This window comes from Oncorhynchus keta, chromosome 30, assembly GCF_023373465.1.
Source record: "Oncorhynchus keta strain PuntledgeMale-10-30-2019 chromosome 30, Oket_V2, whole genome shotgun sequence".
NCBI classification, from domain to species: Eukaryota; Metazoa; Chordata; class Actinopteri; order Salmoniformes; family Salmonidae; genus Oncorhynchus; species Oncorhynchus keta.
The window spans coordinates 54,801,671-54,821,957 of record NC_068450.1 but is presented as its reverse complement, the minus strand read 5'-3'; the positions used below and the strand labels follow the sequence as shown (position 1 = coordinate 54,821,957).

General features: G+C 42.8%; 1 protein-coding gene across 1 annotated transcript; it reads right to left on the bottom strand.

Moving 5' to 3' along the window:
- Positions 1–593: 593 nt before the first annotated feature.
- On the bottom strand, positions 594–19,626 carry LOC118363755 (sterol 26-hydroxylase, mitochondrial). Its single transcript, XM_035744941.2, has 9 exons — positions 19,297–19,626; positions 15,532–15,722; positions 9,103–9,302; positions 8,688–8,885; positions 8,185–8,348; positions 5,209–5,375; positions 2,253–2,334; positions 1,877–2,083; positions 594–1,475 (listed from the first exon to the last, which is right to left on the bottom strand). The coding sequence occupies exons 1-9, from the start codon at positions 19,561–19,563 to the stop codon at positions 1,359–1,361; spliced, it is 1,593 nt and encodes a 530-aa protein (XP_035600834.1). The 5' UTR covers positions 19,564–19,626; the 3' UTR covers positions 594–1,358.
- Between the last annotated feature and the right edge of the window lie 661 nt (positions 19,627–20,287).

The following is a 20,287-nucleotide window of genomic DNA, read 5'->3' as shown; positions in this document are numbered from 1 at the left end:
GAAGCGCTCGAGGACAACATATGGAGGACAGTGGGCCCGACCCATGTGAGTTGTTCTGCATACACTTTTTTTGTTGAACTAATCTAAACATCAACTAAATACATCCAGTGTTCGGAGTTGCCTTTACGTAGCTGTGGCTATGGTCCATATAGGCTACTTAATAAATATGTCTAGGTTGGCTATGGGCCTATAATATAGCCCACATGTGAGATGTAAAATGTAGGCCTAATCATCCATAAAACTGCCGACAGTATTGGTGCCTATGTGGCCTGTACTGTAAAAAAAGATATGCTTCAACAAGTTACAAGTAAATGAGTTATGTTCTAAATAAATAAAATAAAACTACATTTGTTGAAACCAAATATATGATTCAACGCCAACTGTTATGTTATATTATTAACAAACCTATATATTTCAAGTTGCAACCTACTGTATTTAACACAACTTACTTTTCCCCTTTAGTAAAACCTAATAAATAACATCAATACAAACTAATATTTAACGTAAATAAAAACCCATCTTTTAATCTGTGTATGGACCAGCACTTGTTAAATGCTAATATAGGACATAGGAAAACAATGTGGGCACATAAGTTCACATTTCAAAGACTTTTAATGCAGTAAAAGGTTGATGGCCAATACCCTAGACAAATATTCAAAGTGTATTAGCATCTAATGATATTATAATGCCCTTCACACACACACATTTCTCCTCAACACCAATGTGCATTTATTAAGGGGCAGTAAGTATTGGTGTCGTAGTAAAGGTCAACAGAACAAAGGTCCCACCTCTTTTTTTTTTTAGTTGAAGAACAAATTCTTATTTTCAATGACGGCCTAGGAACAGTGGGTTAACTGCCTGTTTAGGGGCAGAATAACAGATTTGTACCTTGTCAACTCAGGGATATGAACTTGCAGCCTTCCGGTTACTAGTCCAACACTCTAACCACTAGGCTACCCTCCTGCCCCACCTCTGATATGCCTGATATGAATCAGATTTGATTTGAGGGCATAGCCACAGGAAATAGGGGTGCTGAGGGTGCTACTGCACCCCCTGAAAAATCAGCATTAAAAAAATGTACATATATTTGTAAGTCGCTCTGGATAAGAGCGTCTGCTAAATGACTTAAATGTAAATGTAATGTAAATATTTTTCACAAAAGTATAATACTTTAATAGTCCTGTATTAGCAGACCGATATAGCCATCACGAGCAAACTTTATTTTTCAGCATCGCCCCCCACCCAAACTACTTCCTGCGGCTATGTTTAAGGGGATCTAGGGGACTGGAGGTTACCACATCACAGTACAACACCAGGCCCTCCTGTCAATCCCTTTCTATAACTCCCTGGCACCCTCCTCAGGCTCTGGGTAAGAAGCGCAGGTTGATGGGTTTGGACGGGATGAGCAGTGTTCTAGTCTTGGGCTCTGTGGTCGGGGCCCCGTCCTCTGGCTGGATCTCATAATGCTGCATCAGCTGTAGCGGGGCGACAAGAGTTCAAGGTCAAGGGTTTAGTGTTAATGGGCCACCTGGTTGTCTGACGTCTCTCTAGCCAGAGAATCAGTTTACAACCATAAAATTAAGTATTTTATAATATCCCATGCCAAATTTTGCCAACTGGAGTAGTAAAAGCAGAATATTGCGCAGCTCATAAAAATGGGGTTCGTCACCCCTGTAGTAAGTGTTGCACACTTAAGTTCCCACACTCTCTCAGATTGCTTCTGGGGACTTACCATTAGCCAAATCACCACAAATGATGGACAAAACCATCCAACAACAATCACCTTCAACAGTCTTGTAACATCATTTTGGCACTGATGGCTTTTTATTACTCAATACTTCCTCGAAAATCTCAATGAAATACTTCTCTTATTCACCCTGGAGAGGGCAAAGTACATCTCTAGCTCTGCCACTCTCTTGCCCACACAGGCTCTCACGCCCACCCCGAAGGGTATGGAGCTGTAGGGGTGGTGTTGGTATGACTCTTGGTCCCCTCGCAGCCAACGCTCAGGCCTGAAACACTCTGCATCCACAAACTCCCCCTCGTCATGACTGGCAGCATAGTGACACAGATGGAACTGGGTCTGGGAGAGGGGAATAGGAAGAAGTAGATATATAGGAGGTAAAGAGAGTGACAGAATTTCATGGAAATTACGTCACATCCTTCGGGGGATAAAATAAAAAAAATCTTAAGTATTGACAAAGGTGAAAGAGAGTGGTGTTTATCTTTCTCTTGTCATCGCCTGCCCCTACCTTCTTTGGGAACCAGTAGTTGTCCACAACAACGTCATTGTCTACGGTTAGACGGCCATTCCCTGGAACTACAGGGTACATCCTGCAGAGAGAACAGCTTCAGCAACATGGAAGCCTCTGTAGGACTGCCTTAAATAAACCTTTGTGTGGCTAGGAATGTTCAGTAAGGTACTAAGGTACTTAGCATTGGTATTTAGTGAAGTTTTAATACACCTAAACACCAGAGAGAGTTGGCAATGGCAGGTTGTGATTCTGACCTAGATGCTGTTATTGAGCATTTGAATCATTAGACAATTAAGGACACACGGGAGAAATGGCTATGACCATATAGGAAGCTGTGGAGGGGGCCAATTTCTTTCTATAAGCCTGTCATTCAGGATTTCCATACTAGCTGGTGTCAGAGGAAGGCCCTAAAAATTGTCAAAGACTCCAACCACCCAATTCATCAACTGTTCTCTCTGCTACCACACAGCAAACAGTACTGGACCACTAAGTCTGGGAGCAAAAGGCTCCTGAACAGCTTCTAGTTACATTGTTTAACCTGGGTCAAATGTTTCAGGTAGCCTTCCACAAGCTTCCCACAATAAGTTGGGTGAATTTTGGCCCATTCCTCCTGACAGAGCTGGTGTAACTGAGTCAGGTTTGTAGGCCGCCTTGCTCGCACACGCCTTTTCAGTTCTGCCTACACATTTTCTATAGGATTGAGGTCAGGGCTTTGTGATGGTCACTCCAATACCTTGACTTTGTTGTCCTTAAGCCATTTTGCCACAACTTTGGAAGTATGCTTGGGGTCATTGTCCATTTGGAAGACCCATTTGCGACCAAGCTTTAACTTCCTGACTGATGTCTTGAGATGTTGCTTCAATATATCCACATAATTTTCTTTCCTCATGATGCCATCTATTTTGTGAAGCACCCCCATAACATGATGCCAACCCCGAGCTTCACGGGTGGGATAGTGTTCTTCGGCTTGCAAGCCTCCCCCTTTTTCCTCCAACATAACGATGGTCAATATGGCCAAACAGTTCTATTTTTGTTTTATCAGACCAGAAGACATTTCTCCAAAAAGTACGATCTTTGTCCCCATGTGCAGTTGCAAACCGTAGTCTGGCTTTTTTATGGAGGTTTTGGAGCAGTGGCTTCTTCCTTGCTGAGTGGCCTTTCAGGTTATGTCGATATAGGACTCGTTTTACTGTGGATATAGATACTTTTGTACCTGTTTCTTCCAGCATCTCCACAAGGTCCTTTGCTGTTGTTCTGCGATTGATTTGCACTTTTCACACCAAAGTACGTTCATCTCTAGGAGACAGAACGTGTCTCCTTCCTGAGCGGTATGACGTCTCCGTGGTCCCATGCTGTTTATACTTGCATACTATTGTTTGTACAGATGAATGTGGTACCTTCAGGTGTTTTGGTTCATCCTTGGGAGAAATTTCCAGACTTGTGGAGGTCTACATTTTTTTTCTGAGGTCTTGGCTGATTTCTTTAGATTTTCCATGATGTCAAGCGAAAAGGCACCTAGTTTGAAGGTAGGCCCTGAAATACATCCATAGGTACACCTCCAATTGACTCAAATGATGTCAATTAGCCTATCAGAAGCTTCTAAAGCCATGACATCGTTTTCTGGAATTTTCCAAGCTGTTTAAAAGGCACAGTTAACTTAGTGTATGTAAACTTCTAACCCACTGGAATTGTGATACAGTGAATTATAAGTGAAATAATCTGTCTGTAAACAATTGTTGGAAAAATGACTTGTGTCATGCACAAAGTAGATGTCCCAACTGACTTGCCAAAACGATAGTTTGTTAACAAGAAATGCGTGGAGTTTTAATGAATCCAACATATTTGTATGTAAACTTCCGACTTCAACTGTAGCTACCTGAACTATCTGCATTGACCCTTTTTGACACATACTTGCACTAACACACACACACACACACACACACACAGGTTATGGGATTTTCATGAATAATGACTAATGGATGAATACATTTAACGTAGAACTATAACTAAAAAGAATACTACTGTCACTGTATGAATGTATGAATCTTATTATAATTATAACACTGAACATAATGTGTGTGGTTTTAGTTCTGAATTAGAACAAAGACTTTCTGTTCCTTGTTAGAAACTAATGGAGCTATTGTCAGACCGGCTGGAATACTGTGTTCCTTACAGGACATTCTGTCCCCATCCAGGGAGGGGAGAGCCCTTGGGCTTGTATTATTGTTTAACAGGTGGCAGACAATGTGAGACGGCTTGTGAACTATATTGGTTAATGAACACGAGAACTAAATTCTCTTGACACACTCAACCACAGGTAACACAGGCACACATTTGCCACACACACACATCCACCCTCATCACATACAATGCTGCTTCTGTCTATTATCTATCCTATCCTGTTGCCTAGTCACTTTACCCCTACCGATATGTGCATATCTACCTCAATTACCGCATATATCGGCACATCGACTTAGTATTGATACCTCGTGTATATAGCCAAGTAAACATGACTTATTGTGTATTTATTCCTTGTGTTAATGCTTTTTATTTATTAATATTATAAAAAATATATATATTGTATTCTGCATTGTTGGGAAGGGCCCGTAAGCATTTCAGTGTTAGTTTACACCTGTTCTTTACAACATTTGAACACACCGTTCAGGTTATATAAGGACACTGCCGCCGCCCCCCTTATACACACTGTCCAAAAGGCATGTCCCATACCTTGACCCTCTGCACTCACTTATCAGTCATTATCATCATCCGTATAATTAGGGAAAGGGAAAAGCACATGCACGCACACAATCTCTTTGACCAGGCATGCTCAAAACAAGAGGCCAATTGCAGGTTGCTGTTCTTGGTGCGCTCGCGTGTGTGTGTGTGTTCACCTTAGAACCTGGATGTGTGTACATCTACATGCATCTGTGCCTATGTGCGTGTGTGTGTTCACCTCAGAGTCTCCTTGATGACAGCCTTCAGGTAGGGCATCCTGCTCAGGTCCTCTGATCTGGGCTGCTGTCTTCCCGGACACACGGACATGATCTCAAGGTACAGCCTGTCCTGAGACGCGGCGTCGCGGGCCAACTGGTACAATGCCCACGACAAGGTGTTGGACGTCTGAGGCGAAAGGAGAAGGACGATAGAAAGAAAGAGGGGTTTACTTAGGGTGAAGTGATCCTAGAAATTGTCCACTCACAAAAAGCTTATTTCTCTCAAATGTTGTGCACAACTGTTAGTGAGCATTTCTCCTTTGCCGAGATAATCCATACACCTGACAGGTGTGGCACATCAAGAAGCCGATTAAAGGCCTCCCGGGTGGCACAGTGGTCTAAGGCACTGCATCGCAGTGCTAGCTGTGCCACCAGAGACTCGGGGTTCCCGGATGACGCTGGGACAATTATGCGTCACCTCATGGGTCTCCCAGTCGCGGCCGGCTGCGACACAGTCCGGGATCGAACTTGGATCGAACCTGGATCTGTAGTGACAGCTCAAGCACTGCAGTGCCTTAGACCGCTGTGCCACTCGGCAGGCCCTACTTTTTCTTTTAAAACCTGTTGGGGATAGCGCTGTCTACTGCCCCCGCTGGAGTAATTGCGTGCCCATAGTAAACATAATTTTTTGGGGTCAAAAGTTGCTAATATATGCAAATAAAAAATATTATTGAATAGAAAACACTCTAAAGCTTCTAAAACCGTTTAAATTATGTCTGTATGTAAAGCAGAACTCTCAGGGCAGTCATTCTCCCAAACTCTCTCTTGTCATCAGAAAAGTTGGCCCAACTTTGACGTCATCGCCCCCACCCTTCCCAAGCAGTTACAGGTCTGGGAACAGTCTCTCTGTCTTCAGTGCGATCTCAGCTTTCAATGTGGCTTCTCATTGTGAGAATCGCGTGCTCACGAGAGTTTTGGCAGGCCGAAACCTTTCGGTCACGCGAAAAAAACAGGTCACTTTTATGCGCGCTCTGCTCAGGTCCTGTCTTTTTTCCAAGATCGATTATACAATGCATGCGTTTCTGTTCGTCCTCACGATTGCTGTACACCTTTATAACATGTTAAAGCTTGATTATGAAGTTAGTTTGACAAGTTTAATTGACATATAATATGTAAGTTCGACGTTTTGGTGCGCATCCACTTGACTTTTGGCTACATTTCAACCGAAATGTGTCGTGTTTGAGAACCGAAAGACACAGACTGCAAAACTAAACGCTGTTTTTGGTAAGTATAATTCCTTCCAGGTCTTCTGATGGAAGAACAGCAAAGGTAAGGGAATATTTATGTGGTAAATTTGGGTTTATGTGGACTCCAAGATAGAGGAGCCATAATGCTACTTTTTGAGCGCCGACTCATAGTATAGCCTAGTGAACGAAACCTGTAACGTTAAAAATAAATGTAACACAGCGATTGCATTCAGAAGAAGTGTATCTAACTATATATATGTAGAACATGCATATTTAGTCAAAGTTTATGATGTGTATTCCTTGTTAGCTGACGTTATCTGCCGGAGCTATCGTCATTTCTCAGGACATTTGAGTAGCATTTTTTGAACGATGCATCATTGTAAACAGAGATTTATGGATATATATATAGCATATTATTGAAAAAAAACATAAATGTACTGTGTAACATGTTATATTACTGTCATCTGATGAAGATTTCAAAAGGTTAGTGCATTATTTTTCTTTTAATCCTGCGTTTGTTGATTGCATATTTTTTTCAACTTGGCTATGCAAATTAGCTGTGTCTTCGGTGGTGGTTTGACATAAATATGTGCTATGTTTTCGCCGTAAAACATTTTAGAAATCTTGCTGGGTAGATAAACAAGGTGTTTATCTTTCATTTGAGCCATTGGACTTGTTAATATGTGGAGGTTAAATATTTTTAGGAATATTTTTGCGTTCCATGCGCCACCTTCCAGCTGAACGTGGGGGGGTGTTCCAAAATTGGAACCCTAGTCCCCTTCTGGTTAAGGTATCTGTGACCAACAGATGTATATCTGTGTTCCCAGTCATGTGAAATCCATAGATTAGGGCCTAATTAATACATTTCAATTGACTCATTTCCTTAAATGAACTGTAACTCAGTAAAATCTTTGAAATTGTTGCGTTTAGATTTTTGTTCAGTATACTTTATTGTCCCTGCGGGGAAATTTGACTTGGACAATTAAAATGCTGATGTTTAAAAAAAAAAAATTTAAGTAAAAGTTGAGGGAGTGGTGGAGGCTGTATCAGAGACAAGTTATCAAGTGATCATCAACATTTATTGACATCAATTAATCATTAAAGCAGCTGAGGAATTACTTTGGAACATTAGATCATTTCAAGTGACATCTAGTCATTGAATAAAAGTGAAAACACTGATTTCCAGTGAGCAAAACACATTTTTATCTTGATGACGTTACATAGAAGGTGGAATAAATAGAGCTCGAGGCTTGGCGTTTTACTCCGCAACAAATCCCAGATAGCAGCAAGTGGCTCTTGACAAAGACAAGCCCAGACTGCACCAGGGAATGCAGTCAGGCAGGTCCTGCTGTGTTTGTATGGTTACTGTGTGTATGTCTGTGGTTACATGCGTTTGTGTACGACTACATTTTGTACCCACAAATTTTTTTTTTTTTAAAGTTACACTGCAAATACATATGTCAACAAACTAAAGGAAATGGTCTCAGTATTTATGGCCTAGGCAGAATCATCTAATCTTAAAGCCAAAATACACCTCCACCCATTCCCTAGGACGTGTCCAGTAGTCACAAAACAGAAGAAAACACTGAAATATAGAGGAAATAATAGCATTTTGCCAATGAGAAATTCACATGTTCATTTTCTGTTTCAAAAGGTTTGTTTACGGTGTACCCTACTGAACGTGAACCTGCTGTTGTGTATGGCACCACCCTCCTCTCTGTATGACCTCCCATGACCCTCTCCTCTCACCGTGTCCACTCCGCCCAGCAACAGCTCTGTGATGCTGATGTACACCTCTCCCAGGGTCAGTTTATCACAGGACAGCAGGTAGGTGAGATACATCCCGTCCAACTTCTTCCCAGCAAGCACCTGGGCATCCATCTGCGCCAACTTATGGTCAATCAGACCCTGAGCTGAGGGTTTATGTAGAAATACATTGAACACACACGTTCATGCAGGGGACGCACACAAACACACACAAAATGAGTCTCAATAGTGAACATAGCTCAACAGTTAGTCTCCCTAGGCAGACGGGTCGCCTCCCACATTAACAAAGTTCCCACATAGGTCTGCGATTTCCGACACTTCTCAACGGTGCTTAGCGGCTGACGTGCAATTGACAGGGCAATAGAAACAACCATATGCTTGCATTGTGGAGGTCGAACCTACCATGTCTTCTTTCCACCTACCTACACATTTAAGTCCGCTTGTCGCTCAATAGAAGGAGTGCCTGACATTATTTGCAAACATACCTACATTCACCAGGTCGTCCCAGGCTTGGATAAATCGTTTCCAGAAGGGCAAGATGTTGCGTGTCCAGAGCGGGAGGAAGAGGACGGTCTCAGACAGGGTTAGCATGTCGTTGGCTGCAGCGATGAACTTCAGCGTGTCCTTAGGGATCTCCTCCTGCAGACAACCCAGCCGCGTCTCAAACAGGATGGAAGAGATCCCTGCAGGGATGGACAGAACACAGTGAACAATGAGGACTACACAGAGCTGCTGGGATTCTAGGTATCCGAGATGCCATCTCCTGCCGTTGTGCCCCTGAGCAAGGCACCTAAGCTGCTCTATGGGCACTGTGGCAGACCCTGGCTTCCAACCCCACTGGATGTGTGTGTTTTTCTGAAGGGGCATAAAAAAATACTGAATGAACCAATGGTATCACACCTTCAAAGCCAAACTTGTAGAGCTCTGCGGTGAGGTCTGGTACGGTGGTTTGGTCCTGACTGCGGAGGCGGAGCCTCTCAATACGCTGTAGCAGGTCCCCTACCACCTGGTGGATGACAGGCGCGTACGCAGACACCTCCGCCAGCTTCAGCATCTTTGGATTCAGGACACTACGGATACGGTACCACTGTAGGCCTTTACTGTAGGAGAGGAGAGGAGACAGACAGTGAATCTACAGTAGATATTCAGAATAAAAGGGATGGAGGTATATCTACAGGTCATGGCCAAAATAAAGAGAACTTCAGTAACGAGGGATATAAAGTATATTGAAAGCAGCTGCTTTCAAACAGGTGTGGTTCCTGAGTTAATTAAGCAGGGGAACATCCCACCAAGTTTCGGGTCATGTCTAAAAATGCCCAGTTGCCTATTATTTTGGCTACCGTGGCTAGTGACTTTTGAAATTGAAATTCTCAATGGAGCGAAGGGGGTTTAAAGTGTGTATGTCAGTCACTAGATCTCAACCCAATTGAACACTTCTGGAAGATTATAGAGTGGTGTCTGAGACAGCTCTTTCCACCACCATCAACAAAACGATTACATTCTCATGGAATAATGGTGTCACTCCAATAGAGTTCCAGACACTTGTAGAATCTATGCGAAGGCGCATTCAAGCTTTTCTGGCGACTAGCGGCGGCCCAATGCCCCATGTAAGACGCTATGTTGGCGTTTCCTTTATTTTGGCAGTTACCTGTAGGTTAGATGGATAATGTTGAGTTGGAGGAACTACTGAAACAAGTTTACCTGTTGGACCATGGTTTCCTCAAACCAGACCAACATTGCTTTTACCCAAGGCAATGATGTATTACCAATAACAGTCGTAGTGTATCTTTGAAGCATAGTGTGTAAGCAATGTTCCCTCTATGCGGCGCACCTCCTCCAGGACTGGCGCGCTGAAGAAATGCCATGCAGAGACTTAACTTTCTTGAGTTCGCCGCATTAGTTTGCACTGTATAGATTCACGTTTTTTTTTCTGTGATCGTATCAAAATTATGAACTGGGTAGTTCGAGCCCTGAATGCTGATTTTTCTGACAGGCTGTATCTAGCCACTCCATGTTGTGTCGTGCATAAGATCATCCCTTAGCTGTGGTATATTGGCCATATACCACAACCCCGAGGTGCCTTATTGCTTAAATATACAGTGCCTTGCAAAAGTATTCACCCCTTGGCGTTTTTCCTATTTTCTTTGCATTACAACCCTTTGCTATGAAGCCCCTAAATAAAATCTGGTGCACCAATTACCTTCAGAAGACACATAATAAATTAAATAAAGTCCACCTGAGTGCAATCTAAGTGTCACATGATCTCAGTATGTATACACACACACACACACACACACACACACACACACACACACACGTGTTCTGAAAGGCCCCAGCAACACCACCAAGCAAGGGGCACCACCAAGCAAGGGGCACCATGAAGACCAAGGAGCTCTCCAAACAGGTCAGGGACAAAGTTGTGGAGAAGTACAGATCAGGGTTGGGTTCTAAAAAAAATATCAGAAACTTTGAACATCCCACAGAGAACCATTTAAATCCATTATTTAAACAATGGAAATAATATGGCACCTCAACAAACCTGCCAAGAGAGGGCTGCCCACCGAAACTCACGGACCAGGCAAGGAGGGCATTAATCAGAGAGGCAACAAAGAGACTAAGGATAACCCCGAAGGAGCTGCAAAGCTCCACAGTGGAGACTGGAGTATCTGTCCATAGGACCACTTTAAGCCGTACACTCCACAGAGCTGGACTTTATGGAAGAGTGGCCAGAAAAAAGCCATTGCTGAAAGACAAAAATAAGCTAACATGTTTGGTGTTCGCCAAAAGGCATGTGGGAGACTCCCCAAACATATGGAAGAAGGTACTCTGGTCAGATGAGACAAAAACGTAGCTTTTTGGCCATCAAGGAAAACGCTATGTCTGGCACAAACCCAACACCTCTCATCACCCCGAGAATACTATCCCCCCCGGAGAACACCAGTAAAGCATAGTGGTGGCAGCATCATGCTGTGGGGATGTTTTTCGTCGGCAGGGACTGGGAAACTGGTCAGAATTTAAGGAATGATGGATGGCGTTAATACAAGGAAATTCTTGAGGGAAACCTGTTTGTCTTTTGAAACGTTTCAGATATTTGAGACTGGGACAGAGGTTCACCTTCCAGCAGCACAATGACACCAAGCATACTGCAAAAGCAACACTTGAGTGGTTTAAGGGGAAACATTTAAACGTCTTGGAATGGCCTAGTCAAAGTCCAGATCTCAATCCAATTGAGAATCTGTGGTATGACTTAAAGATTACTGTACACCAGCAGGAACTTATCCAACTTGAAGGAGCTGGAGTAGTTTTGCCTTGAAGTATGGGCAAAAATCCCAGTGGCTAGATGTACCAAGCTTATAGAGACATATCCCAAGAGACTTGCAACTGAAATTACTGCAAAGGGTGACTCTACAAAGTATTGACTTGGGGGTGAATAGTTATGCACGCTCAAGTTCTGTTTCTTTTGTCTTATTTCTTGTTTGTTTCACAAAATATATGTTGCATCTTCAAAGTGGTGGTTGTGTAAATCAAATGTCGTAAGGCAACAAAATAGGACAAATGCCAAGGGGGGTGAGTACTCTCTTTGAAAAGCTAATCAGGTAAAAAGCTTACATCTTAATTAAAGGGGCAGTGTTGTATTTTGAGACATGATTGAATGTCCTACCTTGTCTAATTCTCTGTATGGTAATGATAATACATTTTATTTTGTAAAGTGGTTTCTTGCATCATACAATACAATTTACAGTCAACTATTTGGCCCATGGTGTTACAGACCAAGTAAAACATTATTAATATCAAGCGTTTCATAATGTAAAAAGGCTATTAAAAAGCTAATGCAATATAGGCCTGCATTGAACACCACATATAAGCTACTGTCATGACGTTGCTCTCTGAGTACAGCGAGCACCATCCCCCGCTCTCTGCTTATACAACCAGACTGCTGTGGTCAGAGGTCGTACATTCCTAAGAAGACCTCATGGACACACAGTATTAGAGAGGGGGTAAACTTTCACAGAGGACAAAGGAAATCCTTCCACCTCACAGAACTTGAGGTACGAACAAATTTCATTTTCCAGAGAAAGTGTAAAAGATCGGTGAAGAATCCAGCTACGAACTGGTGCGTTTGTCACAACTTGGGGATGCTCATGGGAGACAGTGTGGCCACATTACCATAACGCTGTTTATATAATAGCCTCAGATATGGGGTTTACATCTAATTGTTGTATAAGATGAATGAGTGAGGATGATACTGTTTGTATAATGGTGTAATATGATTGTGGACTGTTTAATGAAGACAAATACAATTCCCTTTTGATTTGAACTATTTCAGAGGACTGCCCCTGAGCCCAGTTAGGGTCAGACATCCTGGGACAGCCCTCTTCTGCAATTCTGAATAAAACCCAACTTTGAGAAATGATCAACCATTCTAAAACGACTGTCACTTTGAACTATCCCCTCTAACCAAGACAGAGAGAGAGAGGGAGAGACGGACAATTCTACAAAATAAAGACTTTTCACCAGCGATCAAGACGACACACTGAGACTCATTCTGAACAGGTTGTAATCTGCCAGGATACTCGCTCTTCTTCCCTTGACATGCGCGCTTGTGTAAGCATAAATGCACAACGGAACATCCAATTAGGATTTATGCTAGAAGGGTCCAAGCAAAATACCAGCCTTAGTGAATAAAGTTGAACATTTACTTCTAGGCCTTTGACTCTACAGCACTCACCAGTTTCTTCCCAGAAGTCCATAGGTCATCCCTGTAGACTGCCCAAAACTGGTAACTTACAGTTGTAAACTTATCATATAATTATCAACTTAGGATGGTGCCTAAGCAACACACCAAGTAGGAAAACCCTAGATATGGCAATAGAGACAATGCCATGATAGTCATTTTGCCAGAACATTGGACGTATATAGAATACAGTCCAATTAGATGGGTTTTTTTGTGTGAGAACTATATTTTGTATATCTTTTGTTTATGCTTTCATTCCTTTTCAGTTCAGTTCCTTTGACACTTCGGAAGTGATAAGAGCCATAAACAAAGTCCCCATACAACCATCACTTAGTGCCACAACGCAGCTCATTGGGGAATTAATGTAATTATATATATTTCATGAGTGTGTGTGCGTTGTTAACATCTACCAAAGTTACTGCCCAGATCTTCCAGTCTGGACGAGGACCAGACGACGGGTCCGGAAAGGCGACCCCTAATCCAGACACCCACGGCCCATCCTTGTGGCGGCATGCCCCGCTGTCAGAGAGACAACCAAGGTAAACCACCAGAGGTGGGGGGGGGGGGGTGATCGCAACGGCGATCACCAACCAGGACATCCCCTGGCCCTCCCTGGGGTACTTTGCAGCGTCCAGGGAACCTACCAAGGTACATCACTAGAAGGGACCGCAACGGCGATCACCAACTGGACATCAACTGCCATCCTTGTGGTGGACTGCTCTGCTTTCAGAGAAGCCTACCAAGTTCAACCACCAGAGGGGACTGCAACGATGATCTACAAACAGGATATCACGTGTTCATGATTTTATGTTGATTTGTAACTTGCAGAACAAACAAGATCCAAACCACCAGGGGGGGTATGTCATGACGTTGCCCTCTGAGTACAGCGAGCACCATCCCCCGCTCTCTGCTTATACAACCAGACTGCTGTGGTCAGAGGTCGTAAATTCCCGAGAAGACCTCATAGACACAAAGTATTAGAGAAGAGGGTAAACGTTCACAGAGGACAAAGGAAATCCTTCCACCTCACAGAACTTGAGTTCCGAACAAATTTCATGTTCCAGAGAAAGTGTAAAAGATGGGTGAAGAATCCAGCTACAACCTGGTGCGTTTGTCACAACTTGGGAAGCTCAAGAGAGACGGTGTGGCCACATTACCATAACGTTGTTTATATAATAGCCTCAGATATTAGGTTTACATCTAATTGTTGTATAAGATGAATGAGTGAGGATGATACTGTTTGTATAATGGTGTAATATGATTGTGGACTGTTTAATGAAGAAAAATACAATTCCCTTTTGATTTGAACTATTTCAGAGGACCGCCCTTGAGCCCAGTTAGGGTCAGACATCCTGGGACAGCCCTCTTCTGCCATTCTGAATAAAACCCAACTTTTAGAAATTATCATTAGACCATGTTTTTCTCCATTAGGAGGGAGACAAAGGTTGTAGACCAAGCTTACCTCAATTACGAGATGGCTAAAGGTTGTAGAATCTTTTAAAACCATACCACATGGTTAAACTCTTAAGACTATCGGTACCGACAGAATAAGAACAAGTCTTTGATATTGATTACTAGTCTGCAGCTAGGAATTTGGCATCATTTAACGCGAAGAACGACAACCGCCGAAACATCCATTCTAAAACGAATGTCACTTTGAACTATCCCCTCTAACCGGGACAGAGAGAGAGATGGAGAGACGGACAATTCTACAAAATAAAGACTTTTCACCAGCGATCAAGACGACACACTGAGCGTAAATATATATATTGATTGCAGTTGTTCCCGAATGAGTGAGCGTTCATGTGTAAAGGATTAGCATTTTAATGGTTATAATTAACTCTGTAGTGACTTCTTAGTCGACCCCCATTGCCCCTTTGTCTAACAAGCCGCCATGCCGGTTCATTTCTGTGAATTACTTAGTTAGTTAATAAATAAATGATTTAAGACAATTGATGTATGGATGACTCATAGTGAAGACTGGGTTCGTGCAGATAACCAACAATTTATGACGTTTCGAATGAGACTAACGTGAGGTAAATAAATCATTCATTAATTCGAAGACTAATTGATCAGATAAAATATCTGAAAAGTTATTTTAGGACATGATAACTTTGTAATCTGAATATTTTTCCTTGGTGCCCCGATTTCATAGTTAATTAATTACGTTATTATTCAGTTGATCACATAGTAACTAATTATAGAGAATCTTTGATAAAAACTATCAGTCTTCAGTTAATGATAGTAAAGACACGACACTACTATATCACAGAAATCAAAAGCTATTTCCACGTGAAAATGTTATGGGATTTGTTCCATTGGTTTTATTGGTACAGTAGACCTACATTACGCTCAAATAGCCACAATAGCCTATTGGCTACAGTCAAAAACTGTAATGGAACAGCCGCAGGGTTTACTGTAAACGTGCGGCGGGAGTTGCACAAAATTCTCACATGAAAGTTTCCGCTCACAAGAACTAAAATGTCCTCAGTGCCCCAACATTTTTTGAGGGAAAAGTGGGTGTAAGTATTATCCATTCCCTTTCCTACACCCAATCTAGGAATAGTCCTCGATGTGGTTCATCGGCCACTCACTCCACATGGAGTCCATAGGCCTGTCCCCTCATATCGCGGTACTCCTTCCAGTGTGGCAGCTCTGTCCGGACCGGGAAGCGGCCCTCCTGACGGATCACCTGAGATATAAGCTCTGGAGACGCCACGTTCACCACATCAAACGGGCCGAACCGCGAGCGCCAGATGGGCCCGTACAGTTTCTTGTGTTCAACCTGGTTTGGGCGAAAAGAGAAGATCTTTGATTATGGAAATGTACACCAACTTGACCCAACTGTGGGAAGCATTGGAGTCAATATGGACCAGAATCCTCGTAGAATGCTTTTGACACCTTATAGTCTATTCCCGAACAAATTGAGGCTGTTTTGAGGGAAGAAGGTGGTGGACTCAATATTAGGAAGGTCCTCCTAATGTTTTGTTCAGTGTATATAAACTACTTATTAACCTAATTTAGTCAAATCAACCATGAAGCCAGATGCATAACTTGGGGGGGGGATCATGATCTCACAAATATCAGAGCCAATTTGACCCCTCAATAATATGTTATGATAAATTTGATGGATGTGGAAGGATTTAACCACCATATATACTGGCTTTCACAGTACTACTCAATTCCAAATGTTATGATTGGATCGCCCTGCTGCCAATTATGCTTTCGGTTTGGTCTGGCCCATGGTTTGTGAAGGGGTAAAAAAAGTTGTACAAGGCTTGAAAACCCTTCATTCTGTGAGCTAACGTTTAACAAACAAATAAGTACAGTTATATTTAACATGGTAAATTCATAAGTGCAAATGAGAATTGTAGAAAAGGATATTTTTCAAATAGAGAAGGTTTCTTATGCGAAGTGACATCTCGCATGTGAGTCCTATTTCTCATAATGACTGATCATTTGTAACGGTTATATTAGACTCAACTATGTAAGTTCAAGACAGCATTATGCCCTTTTGAAAGAACTGGTTTCTAGTAGGCTACACAGTTAGAGAAGGGTTGTTTCTCTGAACCTCAGGCAGCAGGCTCAAGCCTGTCAGAGGCAGTCTTGCCTGACTTTAGAAACTAATTTGAAGGCCAGCATTGTGGGGGGGGGGCACTCATGTTTATACAACCCAATAATCACCCTGAGAATACTTCCAGAACCACCTTGATCTTCTATTTCAGTTAAGAATATCTACAAAATAAATTGGCCTACCCTAGTCTTTATTGATATAGATACAGTACATGTGACATAGCACAGCAGTAAACTGGTCTATTTCATCATTATTATTTTCTTCTTCTTGATTTCAATAGGTAAGGGAAACCAGGTACTGGTGTTTGTGCGTTTTCTTGATGAGTATAGGGTATTCTTATACCATATTTTTGTGTAACAATAGTATACATTCATTCAATGGGTAGAGGTGAGACTGAAAAAGAGAGCACCGGTTGAGAGTGCTGCAGTTATCAATTGTGATCATGGTCACAGCTCTATTGCAAATGTATCATTCTAAACATTTTCATTGTGGACTTTTCCCTGAAATTAGATGTTGGCCTATCAGGGGGCAAAAGGCTACCTGCATGTAGCTCAGCAAACCATGTCAAAATTGAATTGCAATTATAAACCCAGATTTTAGTCAGTAGCCTATGCCTATTGAAATAAGTACCACGGGAATTACCCAAAAATATACACTGCCCAAAAAAATAAAGGGAACACTAAAATAACACATCCTAGATCTGAATGAATGAAATATTCTTATTAAATACTTTTTTATTTACATCGTTGAATGTGATGACAACAAAATCACACAAAAATTATCAAATCAAATGTATCAACCCATGGAGGTCTGGATTTGGAGTCACACTCAAAATTAAAGTGGAAAACCACACGACAGGCTGATCCAACTTTGATGGAATGTCCTTAAAACAAGTCTAAATGAGGCTCAGTAGTGTGTGTGGCCTCCACGTGCCTGTATGACCTCCCTACAACGCCTGGGGATGCTCCTGATGAGGTGGCGGACGGTCTCCTGAGGGATCTCCTCCCAGACCTGGACTAAAGCATTCGCCAACTCCTGGAGAGTCTGTGGTGCAACGTTGCGTTGGTGGATGGAGCGAGACATGATGTCCCAGATGTGTTCAATTGGATTCAGGTCTGGGGAACGGGCGGGCCAGTCCATAGCGTCAATGCCTTCCTCTTGCAGGAACTGCTGACACACTCCAGCCACATGAGGTCTTGCATTGTCTTGCATTAGGAGGAACCCAGGGCCAACCGCACCAGCATATGGTCTCACAAGGGGTCTGAGGATCTCATCTTGGTACCTAATGGCAGTCAGGCTACCTCTGGCGAGCACCTGGAAGGCTGTGCGGCCCCACAAAGAAATGCCACCCCACACCATGACTGACCTACCGCCAAACCGGTCATGCTGGAGGATGTTGCAGGCAGCAGAACGTTCTCCACGGCGTCTCCAGACTCTGTCACGTGCTCAGTGTGAACCTGCTTTCATCTGTGAAGAGCACAGGGCGCCAGTGGCGAATTTGCCAATCGTGGTGTTCTCTGGCAAATGCCAAACGTCCTGCACGGTGTTGGGCTGTAAGCACAACCCCCACCTGTGGACATCGGGCCCTCATACCACCCTCATGGAGTCTGTTTCTGACCGTTTGAGCAGACACATGCACATTTGTGGCCTGCTGGAGGTAATTTTGCAGGGCTCTGGCAGTGCTCCTCCTTGCACAAAGGCGGAGGTAGCGGTCCTGCTGCTGGGTTGTTGCCCTCCTCCACGTCTCCTGATGTACTGGCCTGTCTCCTGGTAGCGCCTCCATGCTCTGGACACTACACTGACAGACACAGCAAACCTTCTTGCCACAGCTCGCATTGATGTGCCATCCTGGATGAGCTGCACTACCTGAGCCACTTGTGTGGGTTGTAGACTCCGTCTCATGCTACCACTAGAGTGAAAGCACCGCCAGCATTCAAAAGTGACCAAAACATCAGCCAGGAAGCATAGGAACTGAGAAGTGGTCTGTGGTACCACCTGCAGAACTACTCCTTTATTGGGGGTGTCTTGCTAAATGCCTATAATTTCCACCTGTTGTCTATTCCATTTGCACAACAGCATGTGAAATGTATTGTCAATCAGTGTTGCTTCCTAAGTGGACAGTTTGATTTCACAAAGTGTGATTGACTTGGAGTTACATTGTGTTGTTTAAGTGTTCCCTTTATTTTTTTGAGCAGTGTATAATTAATTATAAGTGTTCTAATTAAGTTGGTAACCAGTTTATAATTGCAATAAGGCACCTCTGGGTTTTGTGGTATATACACCACACCTCGGGCTTTGTGTGAGGTTCTGTGTTATACACTATAGCCCTTACCATATCATATGTGATGGAATATTATTTGCTGTTGGCTTGTGTGGGTATATACGAAAATTGCATTTACCACTTATTACTTAGCTAATAAAAAATACATAGCATAAAATCGGTGACTCAGTGTCATACTTAACCTGATACCAGATTCGATTCGACCAGATTCGACCCTTTACATGTGTTTAATCATAGCTGTCGTCAAAACAAGTTACATCGACATTCATTGATGGAAAATGATCTGGATAGTTTAATAAGTGACTTAACTTTTCTCTTGCGAAATATTCTTAAAATTCACATTCATTATAATTGTGATGGAAAATCGAATTTAGCTTCTTAGTCTACATCGTTAAAATGACGTTGATATTCCTTAATTCGTTCGACAACGTGCACTCACTCACTACACGTAGGCAGTTAGCCATACAGAAGGAATTAAGCGAGGCACTGTGGGATTCATTTTACCTGCATCGCATGGCTCTTATCTGCATATCCCTTCACGAACAGCCAATACACCGTCGTGGCCAAACTAGGTCCGCGTAGATCGTCTATTGTTTTGTACTTCCCCCGAGTTGTTTCTATCGTTGTCAGCCAATTTGGTCCTACGTGCCTGCTGGCTCCGGATTTGAACCTCCGACCACCAGACACAAAGCCGCCCAGCGCCACTGACAGTGTCTGGCGGTGGTGAACTGTGATTCGGAGCGTCCTGGTCACCGCAGAAAGGCTACACATGTTGAGTGGAGCGCGTAAAGGCGCAATCTGCCACCTGTGGCTTTTTTAGTATCGTTTGCCCTGTGGCATATTGGGACTCGCCCATAAGTTTCCCATTTCAACATCACATGCACAAACATAGTGAAATGCCTTAATTGCAAGCTCTAACCACAACAATGCAGTTATCAATAACTATGTAATACTAAAAACAAGGTAGAATCAAAAAACACGAGATATTAAAAGAACACGATAAAACAAGCATACTACAATATATGCAGGTTCAGTTCCAGTACCATATTTACAAATGTGTAGGGATATTGGCCCTATAGAGCTAGATATATATAGGGGTAAGGTGACTAGGCGTCAGGATATATGATAAACAGAGTAGCAGCAGGGTATATGATGATGTGAGTGGGGGTGTGTGTGTAGAGTCCGTATAAATGTATGTTCATGTGTGTTTGTGAGCAAATGATGGCGTGAGTGTTTGTGTGCAGTCGTGTGCATAGAGAGAGTGCGAAAAATAAGAATAAAATACAAAAAGGTCGACTCAGTCCATGTAGCCATTTTGTTAGCTATTTAGTTAGCAATCTTATGGCATGGGAATAGAAGCTTTTCAGGAGCCTGTTGGTGTCAGACGTTATGTACTGGTACCGCTTGCCGTGTGGCAGCGGAGAGAACAAATATTCTATGGCATGGGTGGTTGGAGTCTTTAATGATTTTCCTGGCCTTCCTTTCAACACCGCCT

What these genes read in the sequence shown, in the direction of transcription:
- LOC118363755 (XM_035744941.2), bottom strand. Translation starts at nt 19,563, where the DNA reads ATGTGTAGCCTTTCTGCGGTGACCAGGACGCTCCGAATCACAGTTCAC. An exon ending in ACTACTGGTTCCCAAAGAAG is followed by an intron (nt 2,084 to 2,252) that starts GTAGGGGCAGGC and finishes CCCCTCTCCCAG; the next exon opens with ACCCAGTTCCATCTGTGTCA. An exon ending in TGTACTTTGCCCTCTCCAGG is followed by an intron (nt 1,476 to 1,876) that starts GTGAATAAGAGA and finishes GCCCCGCTACAG; the next exon opens with CTGATGCAGCATTATGAGAT.